We start from the raw sequence: 16443 nt of genomic DNA on the forward strand, positions 1-16443 counted from the left end.
AACATGGAGATTCTATATTTTACTGTACCTTGTGTGGATTGCCTCTGGGGACCAGTAATGATAGTGAGAAAACTGTTGACTGCCTGAATGGCAATCACCTCTTTCACCCCTCCTTCCACTCAGTTACCTTTTTTACAGAAAAAAGTTCTCTAGGTATTGAGACTGTTTTTTTTTTTTTTTTTGGAAAGTTGTTGTTACATTTTTCTCTGATTTTTAATATGCACTAAAATAATAGTCTTGTAGATCTGATACAGGCTGTCTAGTTTTGTCAGAGCTCACTTTTATTTTTCTCCCCCTCTGCAGGATGATGAAGTGGTTCTGCAGTGTACCGCAACCATCCACAAAGAACAACAGAAGCTGTGTTTGGCAGCAGAAGGCTTTGGCAACAGACTTTGTTTCTTGGAGTCCACTTCAAATTCCAAGGTGGGATAAAGCCTTTTGAGGTTATTCAAATATTTGGATTTTATGAGTGGTATTGAAGTTACTTTGGGCACTCTGTTATTGTCCATGGAATAGATAAATTAAAAGGGATGTGGAAAATGTGCTTACCATTCATTAAGAAAATTTCTAGTTGAGCCACCACTTTTTAAAGATTTTATTTATTTATTAGAGAGAGAGAGAGAGTGAGAGAGAAAGCGCTTATGCAGGAGCAGGGAGGGGCAAAGGGAGAGGGAGAAGCAAACTCTTGGCTGAGCAGGCAGCTCCATCTGGGGGCTGGATCCTAGGACCTGGGATCATGACCTGAGCTTCATGAAGGCAGACGCTTAACCGACTGAGCCACCCACGTGCCCCCCAAGCCCATACTTGTTGCAAGTAGGTCAGATGAGATTGTTGACAAGAATTAGACAAAGCCTTTGCACCCATGGTATTTCTATTCTAGTGTAAATGTAAACACGTGAATAAACGGTGTTATTTTAGAACTAAGGACTATGGAGAAAGCAGAGTAATAGGGTGTAGAATGATGGGACAAGGACTCACTCTTTCACAAAGGGCATTTGGGGACAGCTTTCTGAGGCAGTGACATTTGAGCAATCTGGAATGAATTGAGTGAGCAGTTCTGAGTACTCTGGTACATTTTAAAGAGAAGCCAGGTAATGCAGAGGCCTCTAGTTAGGAAGAGGAGATCTCAACCAGGCCTAGTCATCAAAGGCCTTCCAGGCCAAATCTGGAAGTTGAGGTTTCTCTCTAAGATGAAGGGAGACCATTAGAGCAGGAGAGTGGTGCAATTTGACTTAGACGTGGCAAAGATCATCTTGGCTCTTATGTGATTGGAGTATGTTGAGAGAGCAAGCATGGAAGTAAGGAATTGGAAGTCTGGATGGGAGCTGCTGGTTCTTTGGAATAGAGTGATGGTAGGGGAATTGGGGGGAATTGAGAATATCCCTTGGGGATATACATGATATGCTGAAAGCTCAGACTGGAATAAAGGAAAGAGGAAAACTTCTCACGGATAGCAAGTCAACTGGAAACCAGTCAATGTAGTTATCTTTTGTGAAATATTTATCGGTCTACAGAGTTCTTTGACAGTCTCATATGGCTGTTGCAGTAAGAGTATGCATAGTTCTCACTGTCAAATTCACTTGACAGGGGACTTGGGGACTTAACAGAGGCCAGCTACTGTGCCTAAAATGCTTAATGTGACTCGAAGCCATGATGTTAGCAATGGTTTTTCACATTTATACCTTGGCCTTTTGGCTTCAGATCCCCCGATCCTTTCCTTTATACCACAGTATTTCTTTGGTTAGTCTGTGAAACAATACTAAGCAATGTATACATATGATTCATTTATTATACTAATTCAGTGCCAAGTAACATGATTAACATTGTAATAGAGGGTGGCAAAACATTATGCATTTTATAGCCCTGCTTAGATTTATTTGTAATTTGACAAGTGTTTATTGAGCATTCTGTTTGTACAAATTATTGTGATAGGTGTCAGTTGTGAAAAGTAGTCTTCTTAAGAAGAAAATGTTAAGCATTTTAACATTTAGCACATTCTATGTGGTTTCTGATATTCTTTAGTGGCCTGAATCAGGCACACTATTTAGCTAGCTATTTTTTTTTTTAGATTTTAATATTTATTCATGAGATATATATATGGGGGGGGGGGGTGGAGCACAGAGGGAGAAACAGGCTCCATGCAGGTAGCCCGATGTGGGACTCAATCCCAGGACTCCAGGATCATGCCCTGGGCTGAAGGCAGTTGCTAGACCACCCAGCCACCCGGGAATCCCAGCTAGCTGGTTTTTGATTTTCACATTATGTTGAATGCTCTACTGGCTATTGTTCTCTTGTTCCTTTAATGTAAGAGGTGGTTTCCAATACAAAGAATGAATGCTCCTGATTTGTAGTAGGCACATCATGTGGCAATCAAGACACTGATGAGGGTGAGACATCCATTTAAGCTAGTTACTTCCTAGAAGGGATGATACTCTTGGTTCTTGTTGTTAGCTGATGATGATCTAGGGAATTTTGACCACTTTTGTTGTCATCCTATTTTATTCTTTTCTAGCCTTTGAAAATCTGCATGTAGGATGAGATACTGAGATTGTTTATTAAGCATAGAATCAATAGCAGTTGAAGTCCAGTAAACCTATTGAACTTTTTCTTTTGTAAGTTCTTACGACCTGAGTACACTCTTACTTGAAAACCCCCTACTATGTCATTTCCTTTTTTGTATTTCCATTTGCCTTTGTCTCTGTGCTAGATATCCTTCCTGTACGTCTCTGCTGGCTGAAATGCAGCTTGTCCTTCAAAGCCTATTTCAAACATGAGTCCCTCTTCTGGGTTGCTTTTTTCCCAAGTTCCTGGTGTCCTATTATCTGCACTTCTTTTTTTTTATTTTTTATTTTTTTATTTTTTTATTTTTTTTTATCTGCACTTCTTAAGTGCTTTGTTTATACTTATGTTGCCAGTAATATCCTCACCACCTTTTTGTGTGAATATATACATATGTATGTTCTCAGATACATACACCAGCTTCTGAATTCCCTGAGGACCAGAGCATATTTCATTTATTTTCTTATCTCTTACTGCTTAGTACCAAGGACAGTGCCTTGAACTAGTAAGTCATCCACAAAATTTAGTGGATCATTAAGTCTGAAGTGACTACTAGTCTTAGCCCAATTATATTTTCATAAACTTTTATTTTTCTATAATTATAAGAATCAAAACTCTGGATCTTAGTTTAAAATATATAAGTCTGGATACAGGTGTGTTTCATGCAGAAATATCTGGATTTGACTTTCACTGGTGGAAAATGAGAGATGGCCTTTCCCTCCTCCTCTCAAGTTTGTTGTCTCCTGCATTTATTAAAAAGGTGGAGAGAACAAAATTATTGTTGGCAGTGAGTAGTCAGTCATTATAAACTATATACATGTTCCTGGAAATGATCCCAGAAATATCTTAAGCTACAGAATCTTTTAATCAAAGGCAGGACTGACTTTCTCTGAAGACCGTTTCATCCTCTTGGGACATCTACTCATGCTGATTTCTGCCTAAAAGAGCATGGTTCATAACTCCAACATATGTTTTTCTGCAAAACTTGCAAACATCAAATCTGATGATGTTTTTCAGTTAGTCATTTGTAAATTATAATCATGGATTTATTGTGTATTCTTTATATGAGTGACACTTCATTTTCTATATTTTACGATTGAGAAGTTAGGCTTTTGCTCTTAGGAATCTAGTCACTTTCTGGCAGACTCACCCTGTTATCATTAAAAGTTTGAGAGGAAATAAGTTATATATTCATCTCTGTGAATCTTTACATAAAAGCAGGCAGAACTCAAAAGACAGCAGAACCCCATACACACAGAAAACATAATATCTAGAATAAACTAGATGACATGTTATCCCCACACATAATGTTGGAATGTTTATTGCAGGAAGTGGAGGAAAGGTAGCATGGTTTTTGTCATGTCCAAAATTCGGTTATAAGTTGTCAGGGAGGACGGGGTGGGGGTGGGGGCAATGTAGAAAGAGCAACTGAAACCAGGAGAGGACGAAGGAGACATGGTAAAGATGAACCAGTATTTCTGGAGCAGCCTTGGCCTATGACATTTTGAAATGAACCTGTTAAAGCCCACTTCTAGATAATTCTTGCTTTGAGGAGAGATGTTTAAGAACCTAGTATTGATTGAGTGGGACAAGGGATAGAGAAGTATCAGGTAAAAGGGAGGAAGGGAAACAGAGCCAACAGATCTCATAAAAGAATAGTTGTGTTTTGAATATGGTGAAAACAGAACAAGTTACTCTAGAGCCCTGTAGCTACAGAAGCTATACTGACCTACCCTCCTCTTCTCCTTCCAGTTTATCTGTTATTCTGATACATCTTTATTGCTTGTAGACATAATTCTGTTCTTGGTTGGTGTCTCTTTTTATTTTATCTAAATATATATTTATGTATACTGTACATATATATATTACACATATAATTATTGTGTATATATATGTTATATACATATGATTCTATAATACATAAAACCATTATATACATATACAATTATATAAGTTATATATAATTTATATGTGTAACATATATTTTACATACTTTATAAATTATCCTATACATGTATACATATACTACATATAAAACCAGTATGTATATATATATAATTATATGTAATTATGTGTGATTAATGTATAAGAATGAGCAGAGTAATCTAATTCACATTTATTTACATAATTATTTGCATAACATAATTTATGTATTTTTATGTAATTTTATATGTCAAAGAGAACAAGGAGAGTAATAATATTTATAGGTAATACAGGTTCTCCAGACTTAAAGCTGTTACATGATGTTCCAAAATGAACTAAAATAAATTAAAAAAAGAGAGCTTCTCTGGGGAACTGTGTAGATTATAAACTCAGAAATAAGGTGAGTAGAGAAGAGAAAGATTTGAAAAGAATTGAAAGATAATAGGACAGAATTGTAAATTCTGGAGAGATTAACTTTAGAAATGGAGACTGAACTAGGAAGGACACAAGAGTGTGTAAACCCATGTGTAATGCTTAAGAATAACAGAAAATGGAAAAGCGAAAACCTGTAAAGAATCTTTACAGCAATTCCCTTTACCCAAAGCATGGTATGTGGCTATTGAGAAAAAAAAAAATCATATACTGCAAGGTAACACACACAGTTGGAAGAGACTGATCAGGATAAAAACCAGACTTAGATGTGGTAACAGTGGTGGAATTATCAGACCAGGAATTGAAAAACAGCTATGGTAAATAGGCTAAAGGCTCCAGTTCATAAAATAAACAGCCTGCAAGAACAGATGGGCAATGTAAGCAGAGATGGAATTCAAAGAGAGAAAAAAATGCTGGAGAACAGAAACACTGACAGAATTAAGAATGCCTTTGATGGGCTTATTATTAGACTGGACTCAGCTGAGCAAAGAATCTGAGTTTGAGTATATCTCCATAGAAACCTCCAAAACTGAAGAGCAAAGAAACCATAAAAAAAGATTGGATAAAATAGAAGAAAAAAACAAAACAGGACATAATATTTAAGAACTGAAGGACAACTATGAAAGAGCTCTAGAACCATGAAGAAAGGAATAGAAGAAATATTTGAAACAGTAATGAATGAGAATTTCTTCAAGTTAATGTCCAACATCTAACCACAAATCCAGGAAGTTAAGACCTCACCAAGAAGAATGAGTGCAAAAATCCCACTACATGTAGGCATATCATTTTCAAGGTACAGAAAATCAAAGGTAAAAAAATACTGAAAGAAGCTGGAGTGGGAAGGGGCGGCAGCAGGGAAACACCTTGCCTGTAAAAGAGCAAAGATAAGATTACATCCTACTTTTTAGAAAGCATGCAAGCCAGAAGAGAGTGAAATAATTAAAATGTTGGGAGGGGAAAATTATTAACCTAGAATTCTGTATCCTACAAAATTGCCCTTTAAGAGTGAGGGAGAAATTACTTTCTCAGACAAAAATTGAAGAAATTAGTTGCCAGTAGACTTGCTTTACAAGAAATGTTGGAGAAAGATCCTCAGCAAGAGGGAAGTTCAGAAACTTGAATTTACATAAAGGAATGAAGAAAGCATTGGTGAAGGTAAAATTAGAATTAAAAAATTTTTCTTATTCTTAATTGACATAATGAAGTAAAAGTTTGCTCAGAGTAATAACAGCAACACTGTATTTGACTATGTATGCTTATGTGTAAGTGAAAGGAATAACAGCAATTCTACAAAGGATGAGAGGGATGAATTAGGATTATTTTATTATAAGGTACATCCACTATCCATGGAATATGAGTATACTGTTATTTGAAAGTAGACTTGGATTAGTTGTAAATGTATGTTACAGACTTTGAGAAAAGAACTTTTAAAAAGTTATATATATATATATATATATATATATATATATATATATATCTTATATGTGAAGAAACAAGAGAAAATGAAATCATATAAAATGTTCAATTAAAGCCACTAAAGGCAGAAAAAGAGTGGATGACAAACGTGGAAACAAAGAATAAGGGCAAAAACAGAAACAAATATAGTAGATCTTAATCCACTTAAATCAATAATTACTTTGAACATCAGTGGTTTAAATGTACCAATTAAATAATTGTCAGAGTGGATCAAATATGATACCCAACTATTTCTTGCCTATAGGAAACTCCCCTCAAACATAAAGACACATAGGTTAAAAGCAAATGGATGGAGAAAGATATATCATGCTAACAATAATTTAAAAAAAAAAAGGAATAGCAGGCTTAAGGTAAGGAAAGTTATTGGTGATAAAGAAGGGCATTACATGGTTATGAAGGAATCGGTTCTCATAACAGTCCTTAACATATATGTGCCTAACGGCAGAGCATCAAAGCATGTGAGGCAAAAACTGATAGAACTTCAAGGAAAAATAAATGAATCCAGTGTCTCAGTTAGAGACCTCAACACCACTTTATCAGAAATGGGGAGGAAATTAGTAAGGGCATAGGTGAACTACACAATACTATGAATCAACTGGATATAATGGGCATGTATGGTTTATTTCATCCAGCAATAGCAGAATACACATTTTTCACAAGCTCATATGGACACATTCATCAAAATAGACCATATTCTGGGTCATAACATACAACTTAACACATTTAAAAGAACAGAAATCATACAATATATCTGACCTCAGATATATTGTATCATACAATATCTGGCCTCAGACAGCAATTGATTTAAAATAGAAAGGTGTGGCGTGCCTGGGTAGTTGAGTTGGTTAAGTGTCTGCCTTCAGCTCAGGTCATGATCTTAGGGTCCTGAGATCGAGCTGTGTCAGGCTCCCTGCTTGATGGGGAGTCTGCCTCTCCCTCTGCCTCTGCTCCTTTCCCCTACTCATGTGCTTGCTTTCTCTCACTCTCTCCTGCTGTCTTGCATAAATAAAATCTTTAAAAAAATTAGAAAGGTAGAAAATGTCAAAATACTTGGAGATTTAGTAACACACTTTTAAGTAACACATGGCTAAAAATATTTTGAACTAAATGAAAATGAAAACACCACTTATCAAAATTTGTGGGATGCACCAAAAGCAGTGCTTACGGGGGAAATTCAAAGTACCAAGTAGATCAATTAAAAAAGAGGAAGAGGGCAGCCCTGGGCACCCAGCGGTTTTGTGCCACCTTCAGCCCGGGGTGTGGTCCTGGAGACTCGGGATCGAGTCCCACATCAGGCTCCCTGCATGGAGCCTGCTTCTCCTTCTGCCTGTGTCTCTGCCTCTCTCTCTCTGTCTGTCATGCATAAATAAATAAAATCTTAAAAAAAAATAAAAAATAAAGAGGAAGATCTAAAGTCAATAATCTAAACTTCCACCTTGGAAATCAGAAAGAGAAGAACTAAATAAATTGAAAGTAAGTGGAAGAAAGGAAACAACAACAAAAAAATTAGAGCAGAAATCAATGAAATAGAGAGCAGAAAATCAACCAAAAAAAAAGCTATTTCACTGAAAAAATCAATAAATTTGATGATAAACTTCTAGCAAGGCTAATTAAGGAAAAAAGAATACAAATTACTAATATCAGAAATAAGATGGGACACCTGGGTGGCTTGACAGTTGAGCATCTGCCTTCAGCTCAGGGTGTGATCCTGGAGTCCCAGGATCGAGTCCCACATTGGGCTCCCTGTGTGGAGCCTGCTTCTCCCTCTGCCTATGTCTCTGCCTCTCTCTCTCTCTCTCTCTATCTCTCTGTGTCTCTTATTAATAAGTAAATAAAATCTTAAAAAAAGATACATCACTATAGATTCCACAAACAGTATATAGATAATAAAGCAATATTATAAATAAATCTGTGCCCATGAATTTTATAAACTAAGGTGAAATGGACCAATTCCTTGAAAGTCACAATCTGCCAGAACTCACACAAGAAGAAATAAACATTCTGAATAGCCTTATAGGTAGTAAATTGAATCAACAATTAATAACTTTCCATACTAAAAGCAGCAGGCCCAGTTGGATTTACTCATCAATTCTATTAAACATTTAAAGAGGAAATTATATGGGTTAACTCTAATCTCTTTCAGAAGACAGAAGCAAAAGAAATAGTTAACTCATTCTCTGGGGCCAACATTACTCTAAAAATCAAAACCTGACAAATGCATTATAAGAAAAAAAAAGTGCAGACTAAAACCTCTCATAAACGTAAATGTAAACAAAATTATTAACAAGTTGAAGCCAGCAGTGTAGAAAAAGAATTATATACCTTGATCACATAGGATTTATTATCCCAGATAAGCAAGGCTGGTTCAGATTCAAAAATCAACTCCTATAGTCTATCACATCAACTGAGAAAAGAGGAAAAAGATCATACCATCATATTACTAGGTACAGAAGCAGCATCTGACAAAGCCCGGCACTCATTCCTGATAAAAACTCTCAGTAAACTAGGAAAAGAAGGGAATTTTCTCAGCTTTTTGAAAAGTATAGAACTTCTTGAAAAGTATAGAAAACCTACAGCTCACATTTTTAAAAAATTATTTATTCATAAGAGACACACACAGAGAGAGGCAGAGGGAGAAGCAGGCTCCCTGGGATCATGCCTTGAGCTTAAGGCAGACATTCAACCACTGAGCCACCCAGGTGCCCCATACAGCTCATATCTTAATAGTGAGAAGCTTAAAGCTCTGCTGCTAAGATCAGCCACAAGCCAAAGATGTCTGCTCTCACCATTGATTTTCAGTATTATGCTGGAAGTCCTGGCTAATGCAAGGACTAGATAAGAAAGAAAAGGGCCACCTGGGTGGCTTAATCAGTTGAATATCTGCCTTTAGCTCAGGTCGGGATCCCAGGATCCTGGGATTGAGCCCTGCATTGGGTTCCCTGCTCAGTGCAGAGCCTGCTTCTCCATCTGCTACTCTCTCTGCTCTTGCTCATCTTTCTCTCTCTCTTTCTCTCTCAGATAAACAAAGAAAACCTTAAAGATACGGAGAAATAAATGGCATACAGATGGAGAAGGGAGAAATAAAACTGTTTGCAGATGACTTGCTCATCTGTGTAGAAAACCTGAATCAACTAAAAACTAAATAAGCAATTATAGCAAGGTTGCAGGATACAACATTAATATACAAAAGTCAATTGCATTCCTAAGTACCAGCAATGAACAACTAAAATTTGAAATTTAAAACACAATACCATTTATCTTAGAATGCAAAAAAAAAAAATACTTAGGTATAAACTTAGAAAATATTATAAGATGTATAACATAAGAACAGTAAAACTCGGGTGATAGATATCAAAGAAGAACTAAATAAATGGAGAGATATTCTATGTTCATGAATAGGAAGACTCAGTATTTTCAAAATGTCGTGTTGGACTTGATCTATAGATTTAATGCAATTCCTATAAAAATCCCAGCAAGTTATTTTGAAGATATTGACAAATGGTTTTTGAAGTTTATTTGGAGCATCCAAAGACCCCAAATAGCATGATATTAAAGGAGAAAACGTTTTAAAGCTACAGTATTAAAAATAGTGTGGTATTGGTGAAAGAAAATACCAGTAGATCAGTGGAACAAAATAGAGGGTCTAGAAGGAGATTCACAAAAATAGTCAACTGATTTTTGTCAAAGGAACAAAAAAATAATGGAGCAAAGGTAGTCTTTCCAACAAATGGTACTGGAATGACTGGACATCTTAATGAAGATAAAAGAATCTAGGTAGACATTAATCTCTTCACAAAAATTAACTCAAAATGGACTGCAGTCTTTAAAAAGCAAAGCTAAAATCCTAGAAAATAGCATAGTAAAAAACCTAAGTAATGTTGGGTATGGTGATGACTTTTTAAATATAACACCAAAAGTACAACTTATGAAAGAATAAATTGGCAAGCTGGACTTCATTAAAATTAGAAATCTGTGCTCTGAGGAAGACAATGTCCAAAGAATGAGATAATGAGCCTAAATGGGGGAAAAACTTACAAAAAGCACATTTGAAAAATGACTTTTAGCCAAAATATTGAAAGAACTCTTACAACCCAAAAGTAAGAAAAACAAACTGATTAACAAATGGGCCAAAGACCTTAACAAGCGCTTCACCGTAGAAGATATCCACATGACAAATAAGCACATGAAGAAAATGCTGCACCTGGTCATCAGGGGAGTGCAAATGAAAACAAATGGCTAGATTCTGACACCAGATGCTGGCAGGATGTGTGGAGCAACAGGAATTCTCATTTATGGTTGGTGAGGATGGAGAATGGTTCATCCACTTTGGAAGATTGTTTGGTGGTTTCTTATAAGACTAAATATATTTTTGTCATGATCCAGTGATTGTGCTCCTTGCTACTTACCCAAAGGATTTGAAAACTTAGTTCCACACAATAACTAGGACATGGATGCTTATGGAAACTTTATTCATAATTGTCAAAACTTGGAAGCAAGTTTTGGAAGCAATCAAGATATCCTTCAGTAAATAAATGGATTAATAAAGTGTAGTATATACAGATGATGGAATATTATTCATCACTAAAAAGCAATGAACTATCAAGTCACAAAAGGACTTGGAGAAAATTTAAATACATACTACTGAGTGAAAGAGGCCAACCTGAAAAGGCTATGAACTGTATGAGTCCTGCTATATGACATGTTGGAACAGAAAAAAACTAGAGACAGTGAAAAGATCAGTGGTTGCCAAGGATTAGGGAAGACAGGAAAGATGAATATTTGGAACATGGAGGATATTTATTTCCTTATTAAAGATTATATTTATTTATTCATGAGACACACACACACACACACACACAGAGGCAGAGACACAGGCAGAGGGAGAAGCAGGCTCCATGCAGGTAGCCCTACGTGGGACTAGGTCCCGAGTTTCCAGGTTCACACCCTGGGCTAATGGCGGCGCTAAACCGCTGAGCCACCCGGGCTGCCCAGGATTTTTAGAACAGCAAATCTATTCTTTATGATAATGATGGATGCTTGTCATTATATATTTGTCAAAATTCATAAGGTGTATAGCACTAAGAATAGACCCTAATGCAAACTATGGACTTTGGGCAATCAGATGCATCAGTGTAGATTCATCTGTCATAACAAATGTACCACTATGGTGGGGATATTAATAATGGGGAAGACTGTGCAGATGTGCAGGCGGAGAGTGTATGGGAAAATCTCTGAACCTTCCATGCATTTTTGCTGTGAATCTAAATCTGTTAAAACTAGTCTATTTATGGGAGCCACCTGGGTAGCTCAGTTAGTTAGCATGTCTGTCTCTTGATCTCAGCTCAGGTCTTGATCTTAGGTTTGTGAGTTCAAGTCTCATCTTGGGCTCCATGCTGGGCATGGACCCTACTTAGGGAAAAAAGAAAAAAAAATCTATTCATAAAAAAGAACAACAGAACATGTTAGAAGAACGTTTAATGTACTTTTAATCAAAGACCTTGGGAAGAATACCAAAGCTCAGGAATATTTGCTTGAAAACACATTTAACATGCATAATACATACCTTGGAAAACCTTCTTAACTGGCTGAGACAGATATTCTAATAAAGTATATTCATTAAAGTAAAGAAAATAATCTGTTGAATCCAGACAAAAAGGTAAGTCACTTTTAATGGGAAGGAGGTCATGTTGTCATCAGATTTTATAACACCAATGCTTTATGCCAAGTGAAAATGTAGTAATAAGAAACTCAAGGAAAGGAAATCTGAGTCAAGGATTCCAGCCAAACTGAGTTTTCACTTAAAAACCATAAACAAACTATTGAGAATGTGAAAAAATCTAGGGATATTGTTTCCGTGACACCTTCTTTAGGAATTTATTGGAGAATAAGCTCCAGTAGAGACTCTGGCAGGAGGACTGGTTGGGAACAAACAATGTGCATTCAAGTTGTTAAGAGTTACGATGATTTTGAAGGAGAGAGCATCACGTGTAGTGGGTCCATGCTCAACACTGTGAAGTTGGTAAACTACCAAAAATGGGAGAAAAATGTGGAGACTTTACCGAAATTATATTAAACTTTTATATAAATAACTCTAAATGGACTTGACTATTTGAAATATGAAGAATTTAAGATTATAAGATTAACAAAACCAAATGTGACATTTTATCTACTAAAACAGATGAAGAAAGTACAGATAAAAGGGTGGGCAAGAGTATACTAAGAAACAAATAAAAATAAAGTGGGTTTCACAAACTCATTACTGAATAAAGTATAATCCAGATCAAAAGCCTTGGAAAGAGACAAGGATATCTAATACATTTAAGGGGTATATACTTCTCAATGAAGATTAAGTAGGCATAGGCACCCAATAACAGAAACCACTTTCGTAAACCAGAAACTATAGATGACAAGAGAATAGAGAACACATTAATAGGAGATATAACACACTTCAAGTAGAAAAAATAAGTAACCTGCTAGTATAAAAGGTCAGTGAGGTCAACCTTATTAAGACCTGTCAAAATCTGAACCTCAGAGAGGATACATTTTTAAAACATTCACATAAAACATTAATGTCACCATATTTTAGGTCTCACACACATACACACATACAACACAGTAAATTCCAAAGAGCAGCAATAATATAAACATAACTCTAAAGAAGTAAAACTAGAAATTATTTTTTCCCTAAAAAGCCAAAACCCTATGGAAGTCCCTTTTACATAAAAATTAAAAAGTCCCACTATTAAATAAGCGTTGAGTGAACATAGAAGTATCAAACAAAAGTGAAGAATTCCTTAAAAGTCATAAGAATGAATACATAATGCTGTGTCATACATGGGACACAGCTAAGGAAGTTATGAAAATAGAGATTTTAGCATTCAGTGTCTATATCAATAAAAATGAGAAAAAATAACAAAGTAAAAGAAAGCAACAGGATGGAATTAACAAAGTAAAAAGGAAATAGATGAGTTAATCTAAAGATTGGTTCTTTGAAAAAAAAATCAATTGGTTTACCTATTGATTTGATTTGATTCACCAAATCCAATCAAGAAGAGAGCACAAATATTCAAATATTAAAAGTTTCATAAAAGTAGGAGAGGAATAATGATAGAAACAGGAAATTAAATCATAAGAGATCATTTGCTCAATTATATGCAAGTGGATTTGAAAATCTTCAAAAAAATGAATACTTTTCTAGACAAAATTAAATTTAGCACAGAAAGTCTAAACAGGCTAATTGTCAGATAAATCAGTAAAAGACTTTTCTGATGAGGTACAGCAGTGTCAAATGACACCTACTTAGGTATATTATTTAAACTATTCCAAAACATCAAAAAATAAAGAAAACCTCCAAATTTATTTCATCAAGTAAGATATAAAATGGATTCTAAAATTTTAAGCTATTTTGGAAAATTATTAATCAGTTTCACTTATGAATATTGACAGAAATACGAAGTAATTTTTTTTTAAAGAAACCTAGTGTCTGATTAAAACATACATCATGACCAAGTGGTTTATTCCAGGAATCTGAGAATGGCTATATACCAAAAAATATATATATAATTAATAATATTCTTCATATTAGTAGCACTAAGGAGAAAAATCCTTTTGACATTTCTGAAGGCAGGGAAAAATTTTGTCTGTTGACAAAATTCAGAGTCTATGTTTTAGAAATTAATAAGAAATAGAAATTGTTGGGTAGCTCACTAACATTATTTTACAAACAGGCTTCAATTGAAAAATCAACACTTTATGTACAGGAGAGCACTCATCAGAATTAGGTGTATGTTAAAGGAGGATATTCAGTATCTGTTGTGCATGTGTGTGTTGGAGCTTGAGCCAATGTATTTAGGCAGAGATTTAAGTTTGCATTTGAAGAGATAGTTGCAGATGATTTGATGATATACCTAAGAATTCCAAGAAAATTAGTGGAAAAACTACTGCAAAATGAATTATGAGAGAAATATATAAAAGAGCTGGTTATAAAATGAAGGTGTCCAAGCCTTCATGTACATTAACTAGCTAGAAAGTATATTGAAGCATACCCATGTATGAAATGATATTTGGCGTGCCCTTACACACATACATGTCTACAAATTTAAGTGTATATTAAGTTAGAAAGAGAATCAGTAATAGTCTTAGGTCATTCACTTGTCAATTGCCATAAAGCCTCCCAAAAAAGAAACTTCATTAAAAAAAAAATTCTTGGTTAACGATCTTATTGCTACAGGCATAGTTTTCTGGTGTTACTCTTTGTGGACTCAGGACAGAGATAATAAGAATTTTTAAGATATGTTTCAGCCTAACACTTTGATGATCCTGTATTTTTAAGACCGGTCCATATCCACTGCATGTATAAAACGGCATGTATAAATCAACATGTTGATTTTTACCAGGCTTCCAAAAAGGAAGTTGAGGCTTGTCGATAGAACAATATCAAGTGCTCTCTCTTCATTTCTTTCAATTTTTATGGCATCATTTTTTTAAAATAAATTTATTTTTTTATTGGTGTTCAATTTACCAACATACAGAATAACACCCAGTGCTCATCCTGTCAAGTGCCCCTCTCAGTGCCCGTCACCCATTCCTCCCCACCCCCTGCCCTCCTCCCCTTCCACCACCCCTAGTTCGTTTCCCAGAGTTAGGAGTCTTTATGTTTTGTCTCCCTTTCTGATATTTCCCACACATTTCTTCTCCCTTTCCTTCTATTCCCTTTCACTATTATTTATATTCCCCAAATGAATGAGAACATACACTGTTTGTCCTTCTCCGATTGACTTACTTCACTCAGCATAATACCCTCCAGTTTTTATGGCATCATTTTGATTAAAAGTATTTTTTCCCTTAATGGAACATGATAGAGCAATATTTTATCTTCAGTGACTTCTCATTTCAGGATATTATTCACCACTATAAATAATGCATTAGGATATTAATGATGCATAATAGTTGTGATATTCCAGATGAACTGTTCTTCTTATTCAAGTGAGAATTTTTGAATAATAAAAATGTCAGTATAAAATAAATGCTGGATGATATAAGGAAGATTCACTTTAAAAATAAAGTTTATGAAATATTTTAGACAACCGATGGTGGTTTCTCAGTGTGTCCTCCAAAAATTTATTGAAGTAACAAAATATAATTATAAGAGAATAAATACTAACATTATTGTTGTTTTGTTCTATTTATTGTAATTTTCACAGAATTTTATTTTGGGCAAAAGGGAGGAAAAAGGCCAATGTGTTTGGGAAAGAATGCAAGTGACTAGTAGTTATGTTTGTTTTCCCAAATCCTTGTGTCTTAGTTATATAATTATTTCTTTGCCATAACTTTAAGAGGAAAACAAAGGAGATGGTAAATGTGGCAGAAAAGAAACATCCTAATTTTGAATATCCAATCTACAAAGAATCAGCTATCACATACTTACGTAAAGTTCTGCTAAAGCAGAAGCATCATAAGGAAATGCCTAACAATTTTTGGCTGATTATTTATGGCCAGAGTGAAATTATTTGTTAACTTATAATTTGTAAGCTGTGTGGAAATGATTATTTTTAGTGTCTTACAAATAGATTGATGCCGTTACCTAGTCAGGAAAGGGTAGTGATAGAAAAAGACAAAGATGACATAATTGAAATCCTCAAGTAGGAAGCATTTTTTGGGACACTTGAATAATACCCCAACAATAGATTGTCTTATGAGCCAAAGACTCATTCTTGGGATATTTTATGGACTTTAAAGAATTCTCATTAGAGTAAAAAATGAGCTTTTGATTCCCATTATGTTTCTTTAAATAAAAACTCGAGAAAACATTGAAATCTAAGACTGGAACACAATCTCAAATATGGGAGAGATACCTGCTAGTTATAAGGTGGGTTAAACTAGTTGGAAATACCTACATGGAGTTCACCTCTGACACACATGGGTTCACCTCAAACACTGTAGAAAGGTTGGCAGACACTTGAGTCCACCTAACCAACCTATCTGCTTTTGCCCAAGGGACTATGCTAACAAAGAAAGTGAACAGCAGTGTGTTGTCCCCTCCAATAACTCCAT

At 35.2% G+C, this 16443-nt stretch overlaps 1 protein-coding gene across 7 annotated transcripts in view; it reads left to right on the forward strand.

Annotated features, from left to right (window-relative positions):
* Positions 1 to 16443, forward strand: part of RYR2 (ryanodine receptor 2) — a 726974-nt gene that overhangs the window by 190453 nt on the left and 520078 nt on the right. For all 7 annotated transcript variants that reach the window (XM_041747478.1, XM_041747480.1, XM_041747481.1 and 4 more), the window contains exon 2: positions 304 to 423. In XM_041747478.1, coding sequence (XP_041603412.1) covers positions 304 to 423 — 120 coding nt within the window. The remainder of the gene's footprint in view (positions 1 to 303; positions 424 to 16443) is intronic.

This window comes from Vulpes lagopus, chromosome 3 (assembly GCF_018345385.1).
Source record: "Vulpes lagopus strain Blue_001 chromosome 3, ASM1834538v1, whole genome shotgun sequence".
In the NCBI taxonomy this organism is placed as follows: Eukaryota; Metazoa; Chordata; class Mammalia; order Carnivora; family Canidae; genus Vulpes; species Vulpes lagopus.